Source organism: Pinus tabuliformis, chromosome 8, assembly GCF_031772625.1.
Source record: "Pinus tabuliformis cultivar Carrire ecotype Pingquan chromosome 8, CPIR1, whole genome shotgun sequence".
Classification (NCBI taxonomy): Eukaryota; Viridiplantae; Streptophyta; class Pinopsida; order Pinales; family Pinaceae; genus Pinus; species Pinus tabuliformis.
In genome coordinates, this window is record NC_142294.1 from 848,885,004 (window position 1) to 848,908,750 (window position 23,747).

The 23,747-nt window shown below is 37.4% G+C and overlaps 1 protein-coding gene across 4 annotated transcripts in view; it reads right to left on the reverse strand.

Annotated features, from left to right (window-relative positions):
* Nucleotides 1–23,747, reverse strand: part of MLH3 (MUTL protein homolog 3) — a 474,897-nt gene that overhangs the window by 53,807 nt on the left and 397,343 nt on the right. For all 4 annotated transcript variants that reach the window (XM_089372967.1, XM_089372964.1, XM_089372965.1 and 1 more), the window contains one exon: nt 18,937–18,996. In XM_089372967.1, coding sequence (XP_089229093.1) covers nt 18,937–18,996 — 60 coding nt within the window. The remainder of the gene's footprint in view (nt 1–18,936; nt 18,997–23,747) is intronic.

A 23,747-nucleotide genomic window follows, 5' to 3' on the forward strand; every position in this document is an offset into this window, starting at 1 on the left:
TACAAAGTTGAAGCATAAAGTCAAGAAGTCACAAATATATCAAGGACAAGAAGGTTTACCATCTACTATCCATCAAGAAAGACTACAAAGCAAGAAGAGAAGCCTTTCATTTAAAGGCACCTACAAGAAGATCCAATCAAAGAAGGACCTACACCATCTTCAAGGCAAAAAGCACTACAAGTCAAGTCCTCCTCTCGAAGCAAATCTCATTATCAAGCAAGTCTATTTGAAGGAAGCAATTTAAAGATCACAAGATCCAAGAAGGCAAGCCATCTAGTCTTCAAGAAGAAAGCAAGATTACTACATCACAAACTCTATCAAGTATATATATGTCCCCTCCTGAACATACCTCAATGTCTTTTTGCAAGGAAAGCAACAAATTGGTTGGGACGACTAACTTCCTTGCATGCAAGAAGAGGACTGATTTACTTCTCAAGGAGAATGAACTTCTAGACCTCATCAAAGGGACTATCACTCAATGTTTTTAAAACCGGAACCGGTGACCGGACCGGTCCACCTAATGAACCGGTTTACCGACCGGAACCGGTCTAACCGGTACTGGTTTGGTCTAAACGAACCGGTTTTAAAAAAAATACATTAAATAATTAATTTTTAATGAAACAAAACTATTTTTAAGATGTAAAACCATGATTCCAAGCCAATAGAGACAAAATATGCAAAATTTGCTCATTTATATACCATGTAAAGGTGAATATATCAAAATGGCACCGAGTGCAATACATATCATCGACAAAATAGCAAAATACATAAGAAATGAGGCTCTAAATGGCCTATAAAGTCTAAAAACAATGTTGTAAGCTATGAGGCCAATGGCCTACTACAAGCCTACAGTGTACACATGATCAATCATCAAGTTCATAACCACTACTAGACACAGGATCATCATCAGGAGCTACATAGACATCATCTGGTTCAAAGTCTGAAGATGCCTCAGCCTGATCTGCAACCTCAGTATCAATGCCACCAATGACAATAGAAGTGGACCTAATGGAAGCACGAGTTTGTTGACCTGCATGACTAGTGCCTTCCATTGGTTCTTTGCCTTTCCTTGATGCCGCTACTGATCCTCGTTCTGATGCCACCACATAATCTGCTTCAACCCCTGCTAAAGCCATGTCGATATCAAAATCAACCTCAAACATAGGTTCTTCAGTCTCCTCCACCCATTTTGATGTTGGATCAATATCGTCCAACACAATGGGATCTAGATCAGGAGTTTTGCTCATCATTTGGAGCTCTAATTGCATTTATTGTTTACCCCCAAACCATGAAATCCTGAAAACCATCAAGTCTGCTGAATTTTGAGTGAAATCTAAAATTCTAGTTTCTCCATATGAAATCCAATGAGGTCGAAACCACTCTCAAACATCCTGAGTCATTTCATGGTAATGTTAAAAATTTAAGTAAAAGGATGAAAATTAAAATTAAAGGAAATGTCACTTTTACTTTAAGAATTTAACATTACCATTAATTGCCAACATTGTTAGGGTTGAAACATCCTTAGTTTCCCCCCAAAACCCCTAAACCACAATCAGGAATACACTTTTTGCAAGTTTTGGTGGGCATGCCTAAAACCGGCCGGTTTAGGACAAAATCGGCCGGTTTGATACAAACCGGCCGGTTCCGTCCTAAACCGGCCGGTTTTTCACCGGTTAGGGCAAAAATGGGTGAAAGGGCCTTTCCAACCGGGTTTTTTGGCCGGTTTAGACCGGCAGCCTTGCTAACCGGTCGGTTAGACCGGTAACCGGTTTTTTAAAACGGTTTTGAAAACTTGCTAAAGAACAAACTCAAGCCTTAGCAAAGTACAATAAGGATGAAACAAGAGCTCAAAGGATTCTAATAGAATCTATCAAGGACTCTCTCATTCCTTATGTTTCCAAATTTGAAACATCAAAAGAAATCTATGATAAACTAATAGAGCTATTCTGGGTAAGCACATCTGGAGAAGTGATATCTCTACGTAATGATTTGTACAAGATGAAGATATCAAAGGAAGGAATAACTCCCTACTGTATGAAGATCTTTGAGATGAGAGATCAACTTCAAGATCTAGGAGAAGTCATGTCTGACAAAGAAGTGACAACTACTCAATGCTCTACCTGAGGATTGGGGCAACTTCACATCAAGCATATATGCCAAGAAGAAAGCTACCCCACTAAGTGAACTTTGGTTTCCATACAAAATTGAGGAGACTAGACTCAAAATCAAGGATGATGTGGGATCAAAAGAGCAAGCATTTGCTACCATGGGAAAGAGAAAGGGAAAATTTGGAAAATTCGGTCCACGAAGAACAAGCAACAAAGATATGTCCAAAGTTCAATGCTTTGGCTGTCAAGAATATGGACACTACAAAAGGGATTGTCCCAAGCTTAAGAAGGACAACAACAAGAGAAAAAGAGAAGAAGCTCACATAACTCAAGAAGTGAAAGAAGAAGACAAGAAGCATAAGAAGGAAGATCCTCCAGATCTCTACTATGACTAATTCAACTTCTTTACATAAGTCTTCTTTCAATGTTTTGAGTATCATAGGAGCATATAGAAATAGGATAGAATGCACGGTTTAAAGATATCCTCTAGAATATAGAAGCATGATGTAGATATAACTCAAGATAATCATGTAGAAAGAATATACCTATTAGAGGACCTCATTCATGATGGAAAAAAATTGATCATGATTAAATCTTAGAAATCCTCCATCAATCAAAAAGGAAGAAGAATTTGCAGGATGAAGGTCTTCAAGATCCTCTGACAAAATCTTCAAAAGAAGGTTCATAAATAAAAGTAGATGTCTCAATAGGAGTTCCATTCATGGGATTCAAAGAAAGGATGATATGCAGGCAAGAAAATATGAAGCAAGAAAATTGAGGCAATCTCAATCAAGGAGGACCAACAAAAGAAGCTGAAATGATCAAAAAGAAGAATCAAGATGAGGTATGTATGCGTCAATATTTAGACATGTCCTCATATGTATTATTGAATCATGGGAATAGTTTTAAACATGATAGAGTATAAAATGATCCCTTTCACAAATAATCAAAAAGAAGAATCAAGATGAGGTATGTATGCATCAATATTTAGACATGTCATCATATGTATTACTGAATCACGAGAATAGTTCTAAACATGATCGAGTATAAAAGGACCCCTTTCACAAATGACATGCTCGAAAGCATGGATTACAAACCAATGAAGGTCAACATGAAGAAGTACCCTCATAAGGAGTACGAGATGGTTGACTAAACAATCTATGAATAAGTAGATGAAGAAAGAGATGAAAGATGCAAGAACACCATGGTCACAAAGAATCATTATCTGACAAGATCCATCAAAGACATCTCTCGAAAAAAAAGGCATGACAACTCTGACAAAGAAAAATATCAAAAAACCCTTGACACCCATGAAGGCCTTGGAGATATTAAGATGAAGATAACTGATTCAAGTCTACAAAGATGTCATGATGGAAGGCCATCCAACAAAGCACTATTTGATGAAGTAATATCAGGTGAAGTCAAGAATGGCTACTAAATTGAAGTATTGGAAAAGCCAGGCATAACTAAGCATCCATGTGATACACATTTCGAAATATAGTCAAAAGACAAAGGAGTAGCCAGATGACAGAAGATCCCGACATATCTCAAGAAGACCACTTTCCACAAAGGAAGAGATGACATGACAAACTAGGAAGGAAAGTGATCAATGGCCGATGCCCTACAAAGAAGAAGGAGTTCCAGCAGCGGAAGGACCATGGAGAAGAAGTTGTTGATGAATGGACAAGTCCCTAGCTAAGAGGGAGTTCCAACAAGTTCTTAATTACAAAGGAGCTTGAGCAAGTTCCTTGTCAGAGGAAACTTGGGCATACCTTCCCCAATTAAGAGGAAGAGATAGACACAACATTCTTGCCTTCACTTTGGAAGAAAGAATGGAGGATTGGGTAATCATCTGGCATCCGATGCTCTTTGAGGATGTGTAGGGCATCCAAGACAAGAGTAGGCAAGAGGACCAATATTCTTTGAGGGCTGGGAACCCAAGACAAAAATAGTCCTAGAAGGTCATACTTAATGAACACCCGGGTGGGTATGTACCTTGAGAGACAATGATAAAAGTGTCTACAAATCATTGGTCTCGCCAACATTGTGATCTGATCTTATGAGAGGTAGAGTTGTTAGTCAAGGCCTTGCTATAAAACAATGTTGGTTACTATGATGCTATAACAGATGGATTGCCAATCCGGTTTCTCTTATGTGAATTCTTCAAGATTGAAAAAATAGCCAAACACCTTGTAATGATTTATGAATACCTACCTAGTTAAGAGGGAGTGTTGAAGAAAGTGTAACTAGGTTCAGTCTTCATAAATGTAATTTTGATATTTGTATTTATAAAAGAAAAGAAATATTGTTTTTGGTATTTATATCAATGAGTTTCTTGCTCATTAGATAGGTCTAGCACATGTCAAAGTGCTATAGGAAAGTCAAAGAGTCAAAAGAAATGTTGAAGACCCTTAAGGGCATGTTACACCATGTATAAATATGTATTAGAGTCCAAGATATTCCTCCAAGCAAAGTCACAAGTCTCCTCCAAGCAACAACATCACCAAAGAAGCAAATCCGAAGTGAAAAATGATAAGTCGGCCTCAAGTTAGCCTAAAGGAGGGACAAACCTCTATATATAGGGGATGTCAACTCCTCCAACGACAAGTATCATCACCTTTGAAATCAGCGAGATAAGAGGACGAGTTAAGGGTGGAAAAGAAGCATCGAAAGGAGCCTCTAGTGCATCGAAGGAAGAAGGAAATATACCGAGCCTTAGAGGACTGTCCTAAGGCCTACTACAGCCACCTGTGCGAAGATACAAAGGTTCTCTTTGCTGTCATAACAACCCTCTACTATAGTCATCCATATTGTTGGAAATAATACTGAGAGGGGGGGGGGGGTGAATCAATATTATCAAATTCTTATCAATCTATCTTCCTTATTTATACTTTGAATAATTCTTCAAATATTGATCATTACTTTGTATGTCAGTATCATAAAATAATGAGCAGGAACAAGAAAAGCAAATAGTCACACAAAAGAACACCAGATATAAGGTGGAAACCCAATGTGGGTGAAAACCACCTGCTGCAATATGTCTCTATCTTCTTTCAATTAGAAACTCCTTTTACAATGATTTTGTACTGGTGCAGTCCTTTACCAGTACGCAGGCTACAACCTGCAGAGAGCTACAACCCTCTCTCGTTCTCCAGCTTCTCTTGGAAGGGAGCTACAACCCCCTTAGCTCTTGTACTAGCCAAGATACTAGTACGTAGGTGCTGGCCTACTGAATGCTACAACCTTCTCTTTCTTCCAGGGACCACGTTTCATAAATTTTCAGACTGGATCCATGAACATCAATCAATCATCAAATATATCTGCATCAAACAATCTCCTTTCCCAATTAGCACTGAATCAAGTAAACACTTCTCTGACAGCTGTACCCAGAACACAGTAACAGTAACCACACACCAAATTCTGAACCCAGAATACTGCAGCAATAGACAGAGGCAGCTAGATCATAATTTAAAGATATACGCTACTTCAACAACCTGAAACCTGCGTGAAGATCTATAAAGGATAATTCCTTCAAATATTCAGACACTAATTAACCCAGATTGTCAGATTTATAGATCAAGCATGCGCCTCATATAACAGATCAAAATCATGCAAAGATACTATTATTCAAGCATAAAGATTATGACCCATCAAAAGAACTTATCCTTCTTTATGCGCTAAGGTTCCTCCTTCATTCAGATCCAGATCTAAACCATAACCCAATCACAAATATTTCAGATCTAGCACTTATTAGATATTCAATTCATTCGATGATACTTTGCCAAATGATCTCCTTCCTCTTTTATAGTCTTAGGCCTTCCACAATACCACGGTCCAAAACCATAGGATCAAAAAACTGTTGGACTAATACCATGAACCAACCATGAAAGTGCGTGAGATCAACACTTTTGGATGCAATACCATGAGCCAAAACCATAGGATCAAAAACTATAGGACTAATACCATGAACCAACCATGAAAGTGCGTGAGATCAACACTTTTGGATGCAATACCACGGACCAAAACCATAGGATCAAAAACTGCCGGACTAATACCATGAGCCAACCATGAAAGTGCGTGAAATTTTCTCTTCATGAAAGGAACTTTTCTCTGCATGAAAGTGCGTGAACTTTTTCTCTACATGAAATAAACTTTTCTCTGCATAAAAGTGCGTGAACTTTTCTTTACATGAAATAAACTTTTCTCTGCATAAAAGTGCGTGAACTTTTCTCTACATGAAATAAACTTTTCTCTGCATAAAAGTGCGTGAACTTTTCTCTACATGAAATAAACTTTTCTCTGCATATATGTGCGTGAACTTTTCTCTACATGAAGGAAACTTTTATCTTCATGAAAGAAACTTTTATCTTCATGAAAGTGCGTGAACTTTGCTGCACTATAACTTATCATCTGAGATGAGTGGGTTGCCATCAAGTACAACATATGTATCATAATGCCAACAATCTCCCCCTTTGGACTTGATGGCAACAACAACCAATCATTCTCCCCCTTTGACATCAAGGGCAAAGGGTTATGCTCCCCCTAAGAACATGCTCCCCCTGACTATAAACCAGATCTGCAAAGAAGAACCATAATCCATCAAACACCATAAATGACCATGAAAGAGATAGAGACGTATTGTAGCAATATTCAAACCAGCATCCATGATCTCCTTCTGTACTTCCTCCATAATGCCAACAATGCATGATATGCTCCCCCTGAACCTGTGCCATTCGATCTTTGACCAATCCGCAACCTAGCACATGTACGCATATACTTCAGATGAACCTTGCGTACAACCAACAATCAGAAGAGATTCAACAACAAGATGATGCATCAACAACCCCCAGCTTTTGCCTGAGGTATTCAAAGGTCTCCCTAGGCAATGGTTTGGTGAGTATATCAGCAACCTGTTCCTTAGAAGGAACATACTCCAACTTGACCTTTTGTTCAAGCACTTGTTCCCGAAGAAAGTGATACTTGATTGGTATGTGCTTGGTTTTTGAATGCATGACTGGGTTCTTTGAAATGCTGATTGCACTTGTATTATCACATAAGATGGAGATGGGTGGTGTACAAGTGATTTGAAAATCCTGCAAGGTCTGCATCATCCAAAGGAGTTGAGTGCAGCAAGATGCAGCAGCAACATATTCTGCTTCAGCTGTAGACAAGGCAATCAAACTTTGTTTCTTGCTGAACCAAGATACTAATCTGGAACCCATAAAGAATGCACCACCACTTGTGCTTTTCCTGTCATCCACGCTTCCGGCCCAATCTGCATCAGTATAAGCATGAAGTGTGAGATCTATATCTCTAGGATACCATAAGCCATAATTTTGAGTCCCTTGAAGATATTTGAAGATTCTCTTTACTGCCTGAAGATGAGTTTCCTTTGGATTTGCCTGAAATCTTCCAACTATTCCCACTGCATGCATGATGTCTGGTCGGGTACCTGTCAAATAAAGTAACTTCCAATCATAGATCTGTAGGTTGGTTGATGTACTGCTACTGATTCATCATTTGCACTGAGGCTACATCCTGTGACCATGGGTGTACATACTGGTTTTGCATCTTCCATGCCATATTTCTTCAAAATCTTCTTGAGATACTTGGTTTCAGACAAGAAGATCCCTCCTTCCTTTTGTTGGATTTGTAGGCCAAGAAAATATGTCAATTCTCCAAGCAAGGACATTTCGAATTCTTTCTGCATCACCAAGGCAAAGCTTTGACTCAGATTCTTCATTGCTGCCAAAGATAATGTCATCTACATACACAACAAGTATTAGCAATTTGTCATTTTCAATTTTTATATAAAGATTGCTATCTGCTGATCCTTTTGAAAAACCTTGTTGATGAAGATATTTTTCCAAACGATAGTACCAAGCCCTTGGAGCTTGTTTAAGACCATAGAGAGCCTTTTTCAGTCTGCATACAAGATTTGGATCATTTCCAAGAATGAAACCATCTGGCTGCTCAATGTATACTTCTTCTTCTAAGTCTCCATTCAGAAAGGCTAATTTCACGTCCATTTGAAATAATTTGATCTTTTGAAAGCTTGAGAGAGCAAGGAACATTCGGATGGCCTCAAGTCTTGCAACAGGAGCAAAAGTTTCCTCAAAATCTATTCCTTCTTGCTGCGCATACCCTTTACAAACAAGTCTTGCCTTGTTTCTAATTACTTCCCCATTTTCATTCAACTTATTTTTGAAGACCCATTTTGTCCCTATAACATTCTTATCCTTTGGTCTAGGAACCAACTCCCAAGTGTTGTTCTTTTCGATCTGCTCAAGTTCTTCATCCATTGCTTTGACCCAACATTCATCTTTGCATGCCTCTTTTACATTTTGTGGTTCAGTGGAGGAGAGTAATGCCGAATAGCTTGAAGCTTCTGCAATTGTTCTTCTTGTTTGTACACCTGCTTCTTTCTGCCCCAAAATCTGAGATTCTGGATGATTCTTCTGAACGTACCGGGATGGAGTCTTCTCTTCTATCCTTATCTGTTCCTCTGGTGCTTCTTGAGGTTCTTCTTCTTCATCATTCTGTCTTTGAGGGTAGTCTTCATCTTCTTCGATATTTTCATGATTTACTTGCCTAGGAATGTATTCCTTTTCATCAACCACTACATCAATGCTGTCAACAATTCTTCCAAGTCTCTTATTGTAGCACTTATATGCTTTGCTGTGTGGAGAATAACCAAGAAGAATGCCTTCATCTGCTCTAGGTTCAAGTTTGCCAAGTTGCTCATCAGTATTCTTAATATAGCATTTTCTCCCAAAGATTTTGAAGTGCTTTACCGAAGGAGTCTCACCATACCAGAGCTCATGAGGAGTTTGAGTGCTGTTCACTCGGACATTTGTTTTGTTGAGAATAACAACCGCAGCATATGCGGCTTCACCCCAGAAAATTGTGGGAGTTCCAGACTCATCCAGCATAGCACGAGCCATTTGTTGGACTGTTCTGTTCATCCTTTCCACCACTCCATTTTGCTGAGGAGTTCTAGCTGTAGAGAATTCTCTTCTTATCCCATGTTCTTCACAGAAATCGAAAAATTCATTTGAGGTAAACTCCCCACCTCTGTCAGACCTGAGGCACTTAATTTTGTAACCTGATTCATTTTCAACCAAGGCTTTGAAGGATTTGAATTTCTCGAATGCTTCGTCTTTGTGCTTCATAAGTCCTAACCAAACAAACCTGGAGAAATCGTCAATGAATAATATCAAGTATTCTTCTCCTCGAGGTGTCCTTTTCCTAAATGGACCACATACATTTGTATGGACTAGCTCAAGAGGCATGCTAGCTGATCCTTCCTTCTCTGGAAAGTTAGTTCTGGTTTGCTTTCCAAACTGACATGATTTGCATCTGGTGTTGTCTGGAATTTTGATATCTGGAAGACCACGAACTGCCTGATATTTGCATGCTTTCCTTTTTGTGAAAAACTTAGATGCCCCAACCTCCGGTGCCATAACCAGTGTTCATCATCCTTGCTCAAATAGCATTGTTGTTGTCCTTCTTCAAATATGTATAGATTATTTGGAGTTCTTCTACCTTTGATCACTGTTTCACCTGTATCAAGATCACGAACACGACATCTGTTGGATCTAAATATCACCTCGGTTCCTTGATCACACATCTGGCTGACACTTAGAAGATTATGCTTCAATCCATCAACATACAAAACATTTCCAGCTTTGACCTTTTCTTTTAACTGAGCAGTGCCTTTTCCTTTTATAGCTGCAGGAGTATCATTTCCAAAAGAGACTTTCTTTCCCTTTTCTAAAGCAGAATATGATTCAAGTTTTTCTTTATCACCTATCATATGTTTCAAACATCCACTGTCAATGTACCATAGATTTTCTTGTCCTTCTGCATAAAATGTTATCCCACATCTTTCTGTTTGTGGTTCCTTTATTCTCCATGTTTTGGTGCTTGAGGCTTGTTCCTTTGTCTACTGAAACCTGCTCCTGCATTCAGAATCTTCATGACCAAAGTTATTGCAAATAGAACATTCAACTTCATTTTCAAGAGCCGAAAAGTTGTTATAGGTCCTTTTTGTAATCCCGATCATACTTCTTTGTTTTTGAGCTTCTCTAGTCATGATTGTTTTATATGCAACACATTGAGCTGCTTTGTGACCAAAGTTATGGCAAGAGAAACATTGCCCATTGAAGAAACTTCTGCGATTATCAAATCTACTGGCCAAATGATTGCAATTTCTATTGTCATCCATTCTTGAAGCAAATTGAGAAGATTTTACCTGTGGTTGGTTGTAGCTTTTGTTCATCCTTAAGACAGATTGCCCCTGGTTTACCTGATAGTCTTTGTTCGTTCTTGATGTAATTCGTCCCTGCTTTACGTGGTGATCTCCATTGTGCTTTTGCTCATTCCTTCTTGCTGCATCAAGATAACTCTTTGAGGTGGATGCTTGAGATGTTTCTCCATTATACCCCAGACCTGTCTTGTTTAGCGGAGAACGCTGTACATTGATGATCTCATCCAGAGTTTCAGATCCTTTGACAAACTTAAGATTAATAGCCTTTGTTTTCTCAATTTCTTTTCTAAGGCCAACAATTTCACCTTCTAAATTTTCAAGATATTTTTCCTTTTCATCAATTTGAAATTGTAGAGTATCAATGATCATATTCTTTTCTTCTATACATGTCTTAAGTCTAGAAATCTCTTCATAAAAACTATCCACATCTATAGCATCCATGTAATCATCATCTTCAAATGCCATTAAAAGTTTATAGTCATTACCTCGTTCATCTTCATCACTATTTGATAGACCATCACTGTCTTCATGAGTGTAGTAGCTTTTCTTATTTGCATTCTATTTCTTGTTCCATCTGGCAGGTTCCTTTCCTTTGTCAATCTTATCCTTATGAGGACATTTGGCAGCATAATGACCTACTCTTCCACAAGCAAAACATTTAAAAGGTAGCTTACCTCTGAACCTTCCAGTACCCCGTTGAAGATTTCTGACAAAATTTGGTTTTTCTTCTTCTTCTGGCACGTGACTTGATTCATAGTAGTCTCTTTTGGCTGAAGCCTTAAAAGCAGCTTCTCCCCTGTTTGATGGACCTCCTTTTCTCATTTCATAAGCAGTTAGAATTCCGTGTAGCTGAGACATAGTAAGATAGATTTTCCTTTTCTTCTATTGCAGATACTTTAGATTCAAACTTGGGGGACAATGATCTTAGGACTTTTTCAACCACAACAGGCTCTTTTATTTCTTCACCCAAGTTTTTCATACAATTAACAATCTCATCTACCCGAAGGAAATAGTTAGCCACACTTTCATCATTATACATTCTGAGATTCTCATACTGAATCCTGAGGGTTTGAAGTTTTGCACGTTTTACCTGTTCATCTCCTTCGTAGCTCAAAACAATCTTGTCCCATATTTCTTTTGCGGATTTATATTGCATAACCTTCACGAATTCAGATTGAGATAGACATCCTAGAAGAGTATTAACCGCCTTTGCATTTGTTTCATATTTCTTCTTCTCAGCTGAATCTATAGGAGTAGCTGATGTTAAAGTATACCCTGTTTCTATAATGTCCCATACTTCTGTACCCAAAGATTGAAGATAGGCAGTAACTCTTACCTTCCAATATACGAAGTTTGTTCCATCAAAAATCGGTGGCCTGATTGATGCTTCCCTCTCGTAGTTGCTCATGATGTTAGATCTTCCTTCAAGCGATCAAGCTTCTTCAGAAGGACATGCTCTGATACCAATTGTTGGAAATAATACTGAGAGGGGGGGTGAATCAGTATTATCAAATTCTTATCAATCTATCTTCCTTATTTATACTTTGAATAATTCTTCAAATATTGATCATTACTTTGTATGTCAGTATCATAAAATAATGAGCAGGAACAAGAAAAGCAAATAGTCACACAAAAGAACACCAGATATTGGAAACCCAATGTGGGTGAAAACCACCTGCTGCAATATGTCTCTATCTTCTTTCAATTAGAAACTCCTTTTACAATGATTTTGTATTGGTGCAGTCCTTTACCAGTACGCAGGTTACAACCTGCAGAGAGCTACAACCCTCTCTCGTTCTCCAGCTTCTCCTAGAAGGGAGCTACAACCCCCTTAGCTCTTGTACTAGCCAAGATACTAGTACGTAGGTGCTGGCCTACTGAAGGCTACAACCTTCTCTTTCTTCCAGGGACCACGTTTCATAAATTTTCAGACTGGATCCATGAACATCAATCAATCATCAAGTATATCTGCATCAAACAATCTCCTTTCCCAATTAGCACTGAATCAAGTAAACACTTCTCTGACAGCTGTACCCAGAACACAGTAACAGTAACCACACACCAAATTCTGAACCCAGAATACTGCAGCAATAGACAGAGGCAGCTAGATCATAATTTAAAGATATACGCTACTTCAACAACCTGAAACCTGCGTGAAGATCTATAAAGGATAATTCCTTCAAATATTCAGACACTAATTAACCCAGATTGTCAGATTTCTAGATCAAGCATGCGCCTCATATAACAGATCAAAATCATGCAAAGATACTATTATTCAAGCATAAAGATTATGACCCATCAAAAGAACTTATCCTTCTTTATGCGCTAAGGTTCCTCCTTCATTCAGATCCAGATCTGCACCATAACCCAATCACAAATATTTCAGATCTAGCACTTATTAGATATTCAATTCATTCGATGATACTTTGCCAAATGATCTCCTTTCTCTTTTATAGTCTTAGGCCTTCCACAATACCACGGTCCAAAACCATAGGATCAAAAAACTGTTGGACTAATACCATGAACCAACCATGAAAGTGCGTGAGATCAACACTTTTGGATGCAATACCATGAGCCAAAACCATAGGATCAAAAACTATAGGACTAATACCATGAACCAACCATGAAAGTGCGTGATATCAACACTTTTGGATGCAATACCACGGACCAAAACCATAGGATCAAAAACTGTCGGACTAATACCATGAGCCAACCATGAAAGTGCGTGAAATTTTCTTTTCATGAAAGGAACTTTTCTCTGCATAAAAGTGCGTGAACTTTTCTCTACATGAAATAAACTTTTCTCTGCATAAAAGTGCGTGAACTTTTCTCTACATGAAATAAACTTTTCTCTGCATAAAAGTGCGTGAACTTTTCTCTACATGAAATAAATTTTTCTATGCATAAAAGTGCGTGAACTTTTCTCTACATGAAATAAACTTTTCTCTGCATATAAGTGCGTGAACTTTTCTCTACATGAAGGAAACTTTTATCTTCATGAAAGAAACTTTTATCTTCATGAAAGTGCGTGAACTTTGCTGCACTATAACTTATCATCTGAGATGAGTGGGTTGCCATCAAGTACAACATATGTATCATAATGCCAACACATATCTCATTGTTTGGGCTAGAAAACTAGGCCTATGAGGCTCTCACTCAAGCGAAGAAGGAGCTCACTCAAGCAAAGTAGGAAAAAGACAATCACATAGGGAATCCTCTCACACGTGCAAAGAAATAGGGCTGTATTGCTGTCATATCAAGTCTGCAACTATATCTCAAGAAAGAGCTCTGTTGGGCGAGAGATAAGGTTCTCCTCGTATGTGAAAGAGTCCACTAAGGATCAAGGAGAAGTATCTCTTCTAGAGCTAGCATAACAAGGACTATCATCAGTTGTTGGAAGAAAAACAAAGTGCTGAAAGGAGGAGGACGAAGTGTCGGAAAAAGGAGAACAAAGGGCTTGCCTTATGCTTGGAGGATATTCTTGTCAAGGGTCTAGGGTTTGGCATTGATCAATAGAAGCTTCAACAAGAGAAATTTACGAAAGGGTTTTCCTCTCTAAGAGAGAGAGGTTTTGCCCTGGGAGAGAGCCAATATCTTGTGTTCTTGTTTCTTGTGTTTTGGTAGCAGTTTGATGAAGTAAACACACATATAGTAATAATAAGAAGAAGATCAAGCCAACAAGAAGAATTGAAAAAAGTGCTTCACAAATTGTTATCAATTCTAGAAGAATCCTATTATCACTAATTGCCCTAGATTCTTCAAAAGTAGGTGGTATGGTCAGGTTGTACAAAGAAGGAGAGAGGAGGTATAATGTTGAAAATCTGAAGAGGATAGACAATGATGACGAAGTTGAACCATAGGGTCATCCTTCAGAGTATAATACAGTTGTGACAGAATTCTTCCAGCCTATCCATCATTTTTCTTCTTCTCATCTAGCAAGATAAGGAAAAGGCTTAAATTCAACGAAGTTATGTAGCGTAGTGACGACCATCTTCATCAACCAAAAAGGTTCAAAATTCAACAAGTCACTTTTGATAAGTAGCCTATTGACTTACCTATAAGCAAACGAGTATTCCAGATTGTGCCACAGGAATGACATTTGATGCCATAAGGCATCCTCTGTATTGTATCTCTAATCCCACACTCTTAGTTAGGATTTTATTTATGTCATTAGTTAGTCTTCTTTTCATGCATTTACATTTTATGTTTTTACGTTTTGGTGTTAGAATATGTTTTTTTCTATTCCAATAGATGTTTTATGTATACATGATAATTTTGATTTCAAGCGGATATCTATTTGATGGACTTTTGTTTTCTTGGATATAGGATTTTGGATTCTCACATTCCTTCAACAAAGCAACATGTCCCCATATGGAGCTAGACATTGACCACACTTTGTCAACAATCCAATGAAGCAGGGTACAAAGCAATGAAGAGATTTTTTCAAAGATCAAAGTCATCAACCAACACAATTTTATCATTGTAAACCCAGTTTCTGCAAGTTGTATTGTAAATGATGCTAGTATGACCATTTTATTATGCAACAACACCTAGGTAAGCCTTTGATTTTGACAAAGAATTTATCCTAGGAACGATTTTAACCTCCCCAAATTTTAATCTCCCCAAATTATGTGTGTTTGTAAACATGAATAATCGACAAAGTTTTTCTTCCAGCGTAAACCCCAAAGCTAGGGTGGAATTCGTTGACAAGATCTTAGGCGAGTCCTAGTGTTATATAGAGTATATTGTAATAGTGTTTGAGAATAACTTTAGCACATTTGACTAAATTATTTTATTACAAGCACACTTGGTTTCATACTAGATCATATTGTGTAACAGAATTGGGTAAGTTATTTAGGGTTTGGGTCTAAATGTGTATTTCCCCTTCTAAAGGTTTAATTTGTAATTATTTGATGTAAAAAATATTTTAATGCATGGTTCCTTGCAATCGGAAACCATGGAAAAAGTATTTAAGGGTGGAAAAATTATTAAATCCTCTCTAGTGTCAATTAATCATTTTTTCTAGCGAAATCAAATTAAAATCCTAAGCTAGACAATTAATTAATTTTTAGTCAAAAAATAATTATTGAGAAATTTATTTCTCTCCAAGTGAAAAATAATAAAAAATTCATGGGTCAAAGAAAAGTCAAATTTTGGAGATCCCCCATCAAAGGAAAAATGGATATTTTGAGCCCTTGGACCTTGGTGGTTAAGTCAATGTCAAATTTTTGAGGAAATTAATCCAAATATAAATTTTTGGATTAATTAAAAGTGGGTTTTAAGAAAAATTCGAAATTTTCCTCAAAATTAAAAATTCGACGGTGGAGATTAAAAGATGATCAAGTTATTTTTAATGGTTGAGATTATTTTGACAAAGACCAAACCAACTAGCCGTTATTTTCCACTTGGAGAGGTTTCTCTATATAAAGAATCTATTGAGCTTCTATTTGACATCTTGGATATCTTTGGATAATCTGAAAATTTTGTAACGTTGGAATTGAGCTGCTGCTCTACTGGGAACATTATTTTATCATAATAGAAACACTTTGGGGTTAAGTTTATGGTGTTCTTCTGCGGATTTGCGGCATGTGTTAGCTATGTGTGATCCTATATTGTGCTGAATATTTTTAATAAATTGTTATTTCATTTGTCGGTAATAAGAACATTCTATTGATACATGCTATCTTAGGTGATTTGATTCACCATATGAGCTAACAATTTTATCTTGAGAAAATTATAGAGATTTGTAGGTACGTTAGCCCTTGGGCTCCAAGTTCACAGATTGTGGGGAAGAGCTGACTATGTTTGGGCTCTAAGATTTCATTGTGGTAATTAATTTTGCATGTGGGTTTTGACCAATATCTATATTTCGAAATTATTCATCTATTGCCATTTATTCAAAAAATATTTCTCAAAATTATTATTTGATTTTGGGCTAAAAATAATTTATTTGCTAGTGAGATCTTGTATATTTAATTTGTAAATATTGTAGATATTTGTAAATGATTTCTCTAACACATTTTATTTTGCAGCACTTGGGAATTTTATATTTTGTATATGTATTTGTGGTTTGGAATTCTTTCATTCATTTGTGCAGGTGATAACTCAAGAGTTTTGAAACAACAAATTTTTTCTGGGCTATTCATTCAAGCAAGGAACATTGATCCAAGCCCTTGAGGGTAACATCTAGTCTCCCCAGCTTTCAACAACTCAATGTCTAGCTGAAGAAGGGAAGCCGTCCAACACTTTGGCAGTGATTTTTTGGTATTTTTGGAAATTGCAGGCTTCAATTTTTTTTAGGTCCTAGAGCCTAGCCGTGAGGCCTAAGGGCCTCCTAGTTCCCTCGACCCCCTTCCTTGGCTTGCCTACAACCCTTTTGGGGATTTCCGTGTCCTTTTAAGGTCGCTGACCCCCTCCCTTAGCCTAGCCGTAGGCCTTTAGAGGCCTCAACCTTCCTTTTCTGCCCTTATGGTGGACTTGGGGGGGGCTCTTTTGGCCCTCGACCCTCCTTCAAGCCCTAGCCGCTAGCCCTTTTAGGGCCTCCTCTAGCCTAGTGTTAGCCTTTTGATGCTTGATGTCAGCCCTAGAGGGCTTCTATTCCTTGGTCATGGCTTTCTTGGGCCTTCTCTGCCCTTATTCAACCCTCTATCTGTCATTCCTAGCCCTCATTCAACCATTGATTTAATATTTCATCTCTAACATTTAATTTTACAGCGATTCTAGAGCTAACGTGGTAGTTAGAGTTAGTCCAGTTCATCGGAAGATCCTCTAGTGGACTACAAGACCACTAAGCCTCTTGGTTTTCCCTCTAACCTTTCATTTCTCTCACTGTTCCCCTTTCAAATTCTAAAGCATTTTATGACAGCAGTATATTCAGGGCTTAAGTACATCGAAATCAAGCCTAATTTCACTAAGTAATTCACCTAAAGCATCAACAAATAATCTAAAGTGAAATTGGATTCATATATGTGAACTTTTGTGGATTGTGGGTTGATTTCCAGATCTGATATGCTTGCTACAGCGATATAATTTCACCTATAGCAGTGGTAAAATCACATAATCTTGGCCTAATAATCAATTTACAAGCATATTTTATCATTGGCATTGTTTAGGCTTGCATCTATTGGCATATTTGATCATTATTTGAAGGTTGTCATAAAAATTTAAGCGCTGATATACATTGCATAAAGGTCTGATATACATTGCATAAAGGTCTGATATAAAATTTTCAGTGGTGGAAAAAGTGTTGAAAGTCATCTAATTTCACTTAGCTCTTGTTCCTTGCATCTTGTGGATCTTGGATAATTGTTTTATGGTGGAATTGGGTTTCTCTCTTGCTGTTGCAATCATTCATTTATTGGCCGCCCCATCTTGCATTCCATTTGCATTTTTTGCATCATTGGCATCTATTTGCACTCTTGCACTAGCATATTGCATTAACAAACACAAGTGCTCTAATTGAGTTGATAATTGTTTTAATGAGATTGGCTTAACAAGTAACATTGTGATTAATGCTCTTGTTTCCCATTGCTATTATTATTGTTTGATAAGTGGATATATTGCTTTTCATTGATAGCTCTTGTGGATTTATAATCTAAGTCACTCTTGAAGCACCTTAATCTAATTTAATCATAATTGCGATAAGAGATCTAATTGCATCCATATGGTATCTTATCTTTTTCTTGTGCATCTAATTCGCATATTGATATTCCATTGTTAAGATCTCGAAGATTTGCTAATTGTACATAAAGAATTATATCTAATTGTTTTAGCATTGATATTGTTTGTTGTAATGGGGGTTAGAGAGAGAGTATAACATTTTAGTAAAGCACTAAATTTCCTGCAATATGAAAGGGAACATATCACAATGAAATTAAGTACCCATACTGAACATAAATACATGTGCACAACCCAACAAGCCACAGGTATCAAAATAACATGCAAACGAACAAAAGGGAGTGAGGATGCTATGACATCAAACGAGGGACTTGTACTCCAATACCTGCTATTGGAGTGATAAACATACATCTATATGTGCCTCACTAGCCATCTTTTGTATGAGTAAGGCCGTGACTCTGTTATGTAAGACAACATATCCATACAAGAATACAAACACAAACTTAAGTAGAATGATAGACCTGTGGTTAGATTACACAATAAATGACATTCGAAATTTTCAAAATATTTGGAGCATATCCAAAAATTGTTTCACACATTATGCAGCAAAGAGACAATAAAGTTGATACAAGAAGGAACACATAACTAAAGACCACAATAATAAAACACATAATTTACATTTCATTTACAGTTCATTTTGAACAGTGTTTGATTCATAATCATTGGTAGTACTTCCAAATTATGTTATATATATATATATATATATATATATATATATTCACATTTCAATTGCAGTTCATTTTGAACAGTGTGTTTGATTCCTAGTCATTGGTAGTAGTACCAAATTATGCTATTAGTTTAAATAATGTATGATGATTTCACACACACACACACACATAATGGGAAGTAATCACTTAGTTGACAGGGAAAAACAATATCTACCTGTTGAATATACTCAGAAAGGTCCTCTGCTGTCAAGTCTACTCCCAAAATGCAGGGTACCTGCATTAGAAAAATCCATGTATTAGGCATATTTAGATTTTGTATACTGCAAAAATTCATACATATAAAACAAATCTCAAATCTCATTGTTGGAGTGACCAGTGTTAGTTTTTTGATAGTTGGATAGTGTTGACCACACTTTGTCAACAGTTCAGGGAAGCAGAGTACAAAGATGTGAATAAACTTTTTCAAAATTCAAGAATCAAAGTCATCAGCGAACACAATTTTATCATTGTAAACCCAAATTCTGCAAGTTGTATTATAAATGATACTAGTATGACTGTTTAATTATGTAACAACACCTAGGTACGCCTCTTATTTTGGCAAAGGATTTCAACTTAAGAAGTTTTTTAACTTCACCGAACTATGTGTGTTTCTAAACACAGAGAATCGACAGAGCTTTTCTTCCAGCTTAAACCCCAAAGCTAGGGTGGAATTCATTGACAAGATCTTAAGTGAGTCCTAGTGTTATATCGAGTCTATTGTGAAAGTGTGTTTGGGAATAATTTTAGCACTTTTGGCTAAATTATTTTATTACAAGCACACTTGGTTTCACACTAGATCATATTGTGTCACAGAATTGGGTAAATTATTGAGAGTCTAAGTCTAAATATGTATTTCTCTTTTCAAGGGTTGATATTGTCATTATTTGATGTAAAAAAATATTTTAGTGCATGGTTACTCATAGTTAGACACCATGGCTAAAATATTTGGGGGTGGAAAAATCATTAAATCCCCTCTAGTGTTAATTAATTAGTTTTTCTGGTTAAATTGAATCAAAATCCTAAGTCAGAAAATTAATTAATTTTGAGTAAAAAATAATTATAAAGATTAATTTCTCTCCAAGTGGAACATAATAAAAAATTCGTGGGTTAAAGGAAAATCAATTTTTAGAGACCCTCCACATAGGGAAAAATAGATATTTTAAGAAAATTTGAGCCCTTGGAACTTTGGTGGTTAAGTTAAAGTCAAATTTTTGAGGAAATTAATCCAAAATATTAATTTTTGAATTGATTAAAAGTGAGTTTTAAAAAAAAATTCAAAATTTTCCTCAAAATTACTAATTCGACGATGGAGATTAAGATATAATCAAATTTTTTTTGATGGTCGAGATTATTTTGACGAGAATCAAGTCAACTAGCCGTTATTTTCCACTTGGAGGGGTTTCTCTATATAAAGAAGCTATTGAGATTCTATTTGATATCTTTGGATGATGTAATTCTTGAACATTGGTATTGAGCTGCTGCTCTTCCGGGAACATTATTTTATCATAATAGAAAGACTTTGGGGTTCAGTTCATGGTGTTCTTCTTCTGCTGATATGTGGTATGTGTTAGTTATGTGTGATCCTATATTGTGCTGAATATTGTTAAATAAATTGTTATTTCATTTGTCAGTAATAAGAATATTCTATTGGTACATGCTAGCTTAGTTGATCTAATTCACCATATGATCTAACAATTTTACTTTGAGAAAGTTATAGAGATTTATAGGTATGCTAGCCCTTGGGCCCCAAGTTCATAGATTGTGGGGAAGAGCTGACTATGTTTGGGCTCTGAGATTTCATTGTAGTAATTGATTTTGCAGGAATGTTTTGGCCAATATCTACTTTTCGAAATTATTCATCCATTGCTATTTATTCAAAAAATATTTTTCCAAAATTATTATTTTGTAAATATTGTACATTTGTAAATAATTACCTATCCCATTTTATTTTGCAGCACTTGGGTAATTAGGGTTTTAAATTTTTGTATATATTTGGGGTTTGGCATTCTTTGATTCATTTTTGCAAGTGATAGTTCATGGATTTGAAGCAACAAATTTCTCTGGGCTATTCAACCAAGCAAGGAAGGCTAATCTAAGCCCTTGAGGGTAAGATATAGCCTCCTCAGCGTCTAGCAACTCAACGTCTAGCTAAAGAAGGGAAGTTGTCTAACTTTTTGGTAGTGATTTTGGCATTTTTTGGCAATTAGAGGCTTCAAATTTTTTTAGGCCCTAAAGCCTAGTCGTCCTCCCTCCTCTGCCCTAGCCGTGAGGCCTCCTAGGGCTTGTTATCGCTCAAACTAGCAGGGGTCTTAAAAGGGGATCCTTGAAGTGCTACTACTAGGCTAAGGGAAACAAATGGAGAAATAGCCCATTGTCACCATGGATAAGGCTCCCTGCTCTTTACGTACTTTTATTGATGGGAGAAGCCCTGTTATGATGAGGATGACTAAATGGATAGACCAATGGCAGGGTGAGGGGTGATCCTAGAAGCCTATTCACAAGAGAGGCTCAAATATGTGGCTTGCTTGCTTTGAAAGCAAGATTTAAAGCTCTCAAGAAAGAGCTTAAGGGGAACTTCAAGGTTTAGGTTTAGCGTATGTATCTTACAGTGGAGGTTTCTAGACCTTGAAATTCTTGTGAAAGCTTGTATTCCCAGTGATTCTTGAAGAATTACCCTTAATAGTGTATGGGACCACAAGGGACCAAATGGACCCAGGGGTAGGGTTTAGCAACCAATGATATGCTTGACCTAATTAGGGAGGGAAAAGGGATCAAAGAATGAATTTTCAATGAAAGGAAATGCAAGGATCCCAGTGAGGTTTTTAGCTTAAGGGAAACCAAGGGCAAGAATTGGTCTTCGAGCTAGGGCTTGCAATATCTTAAGATCCCACCATCGGAATGTCATGAAATTTGGAGGGCCTCTTGAGGACACACCAACCCAGTTGTGGACCAAAAATCGAAGTATTTGGATGGGTAGATTGTGAGATAATTGATTCCCTAGGTGACCTAGAGAAGAGGAGAGGGAGTAGGATAAAAAAGGTTTAAGGTGATCACCTTTGGGTGGACTAATGCCTAATCCTTTGTGGAGATTGGAGTTAGGTAGAATTATGACTATGGACCTTCGAATTTTCTAGGTCAAGGAGGCCTCAAAGACAACTTCGCTTGGCACTAGGGCAGCAACAAAAGCAACTTCAAAGACTTTACACTTCATTTTGCAAGATAAATGGTTTTTCAAGATGAATTTTAGTAATGAAACATCCATAGGAACATTCATTCATTATGCATGGCCCATACATGAAGCATTCACCATTCGAAAACAAAATTTCCACAACTTCGCATAAGAGAGGCAGCAAATAAGCCCTAGTATAGCGAAATCCCAACAACAATGTATTTAGACAAAATTAGAAAGAAAGAATAGCATTAGAATGTACTTACATGTATAAGAATATATCCAACCATCCAAAAACTTGCCATGAAGAAGCTCCAAGACATATGAAAATTATCCAAACATCAAAATGCATTCCATGCTCCAAACATTCGTTCTCCAAGAAGGATAGTAAAAATCTCTAAAGAGATACAAGTCCAAACCAAGTGATGATGATCGAATGAATTCTCATCGCTTCTATTTATACAGTTATAATGAGTTTGATTTAGCTACTTGTGCCTACATTAGCCCCTAAAATAAAAATAATGTGCAAATAACTAACTTTTGGTGACAAACCCACCAAACTAGCTCATAAATAAAATAATAAGCCTCTCAAGTGGTCAAATGATCAACAATACATGTCGTTGGCCCTTCTAAGAAACTTAATGAAGTCCATAAGTGCCATAATGATGAATAGGACTCCCAAAAGTAGTGGACAAGGGGTTGGCCCCTTGTTTTCCAAATAATAAACCTGTGGTGCTCCCAATGGGTGTGAGGGCACACAAGTAATCTCATGGGCCTCCAAGTAGGTCGAAGATGCCTGTAGACTATTTGTAAGGGCTCAGATGATGGTGTAAGTGATGCCACATCAACATACAAGTCCTAGGGCATTTACCAAGTGTATGGTACAACTGTGGGGCCGACTGAGCATGGTGAATCAGGTGTATCTTCCTCGTCCAATAGGTGAATGTCAAGCAATCTCTGAACTTCTCTGGGGATCCATGGAGTGTTGTCTATTGTTATGGAGGTTCATGGCTCTCAACACATAGCCTGCATGTGCCAATGTAGCCCTTTAGAATGTTAGGACCCCGTATAGGGAGAGCAAACCCAAAATGGAGACCATATGCAATCTTGCATAAGATCCAATGTGTCCCTAGCCTTCCAGTACAACAAGTCATCCAAGGAAATAGAGTCAAAGAGCTTATAAACCATGAACAACAGGTGGGTACTTCATAATGGCATGCCCTTCCATAATGGGCTTTAGCATGTGCTAATGTCCCCAAGCTCCAAATGGGGTTAACCAAGTATCCTATTAGGTGGTTTCTACCTTCAAAGGGGATAGTATGTCCAAGGTACATCCTCCAAAGGGTGGTGGTATGTGATAAAGAGATGAATGGAGTAGGGAATGAAAGGGGCAGCCCTAAGCCACATGCTGGGGTACAAGGGTAACTAATAAAAGGGAAGCCCACACTTGGGTATATAATGTACAGGAGGAAGCAATCGTGGTACATGAGGTGCCCCGACCTTGATTTTCCCACCCTTCTTTATATGCATTTTTCCTTTATGATTTTTCTTTAATTGACTGCTCGGGGCTCAAGGGATAAGAGCATGATGCATGAAATATAGCAGTGGATACCCCCTTTAAGGTAGGGTAGTTCATTGCCCACCAAGGGTTGAGGCAATCATGGGTTCCTAAATGATAAAGGAGGTTCATATAGGGCCTGTAGGAACCAAGGTGATGGCCATGCTAATGGGGTAGAGCTCATGTATTGGCTTTTTCCTGCGTGTTAAATGTGTTTGTCCTGGACACCTTTTGCATTTTGTGGTACATCTTCCTGTTG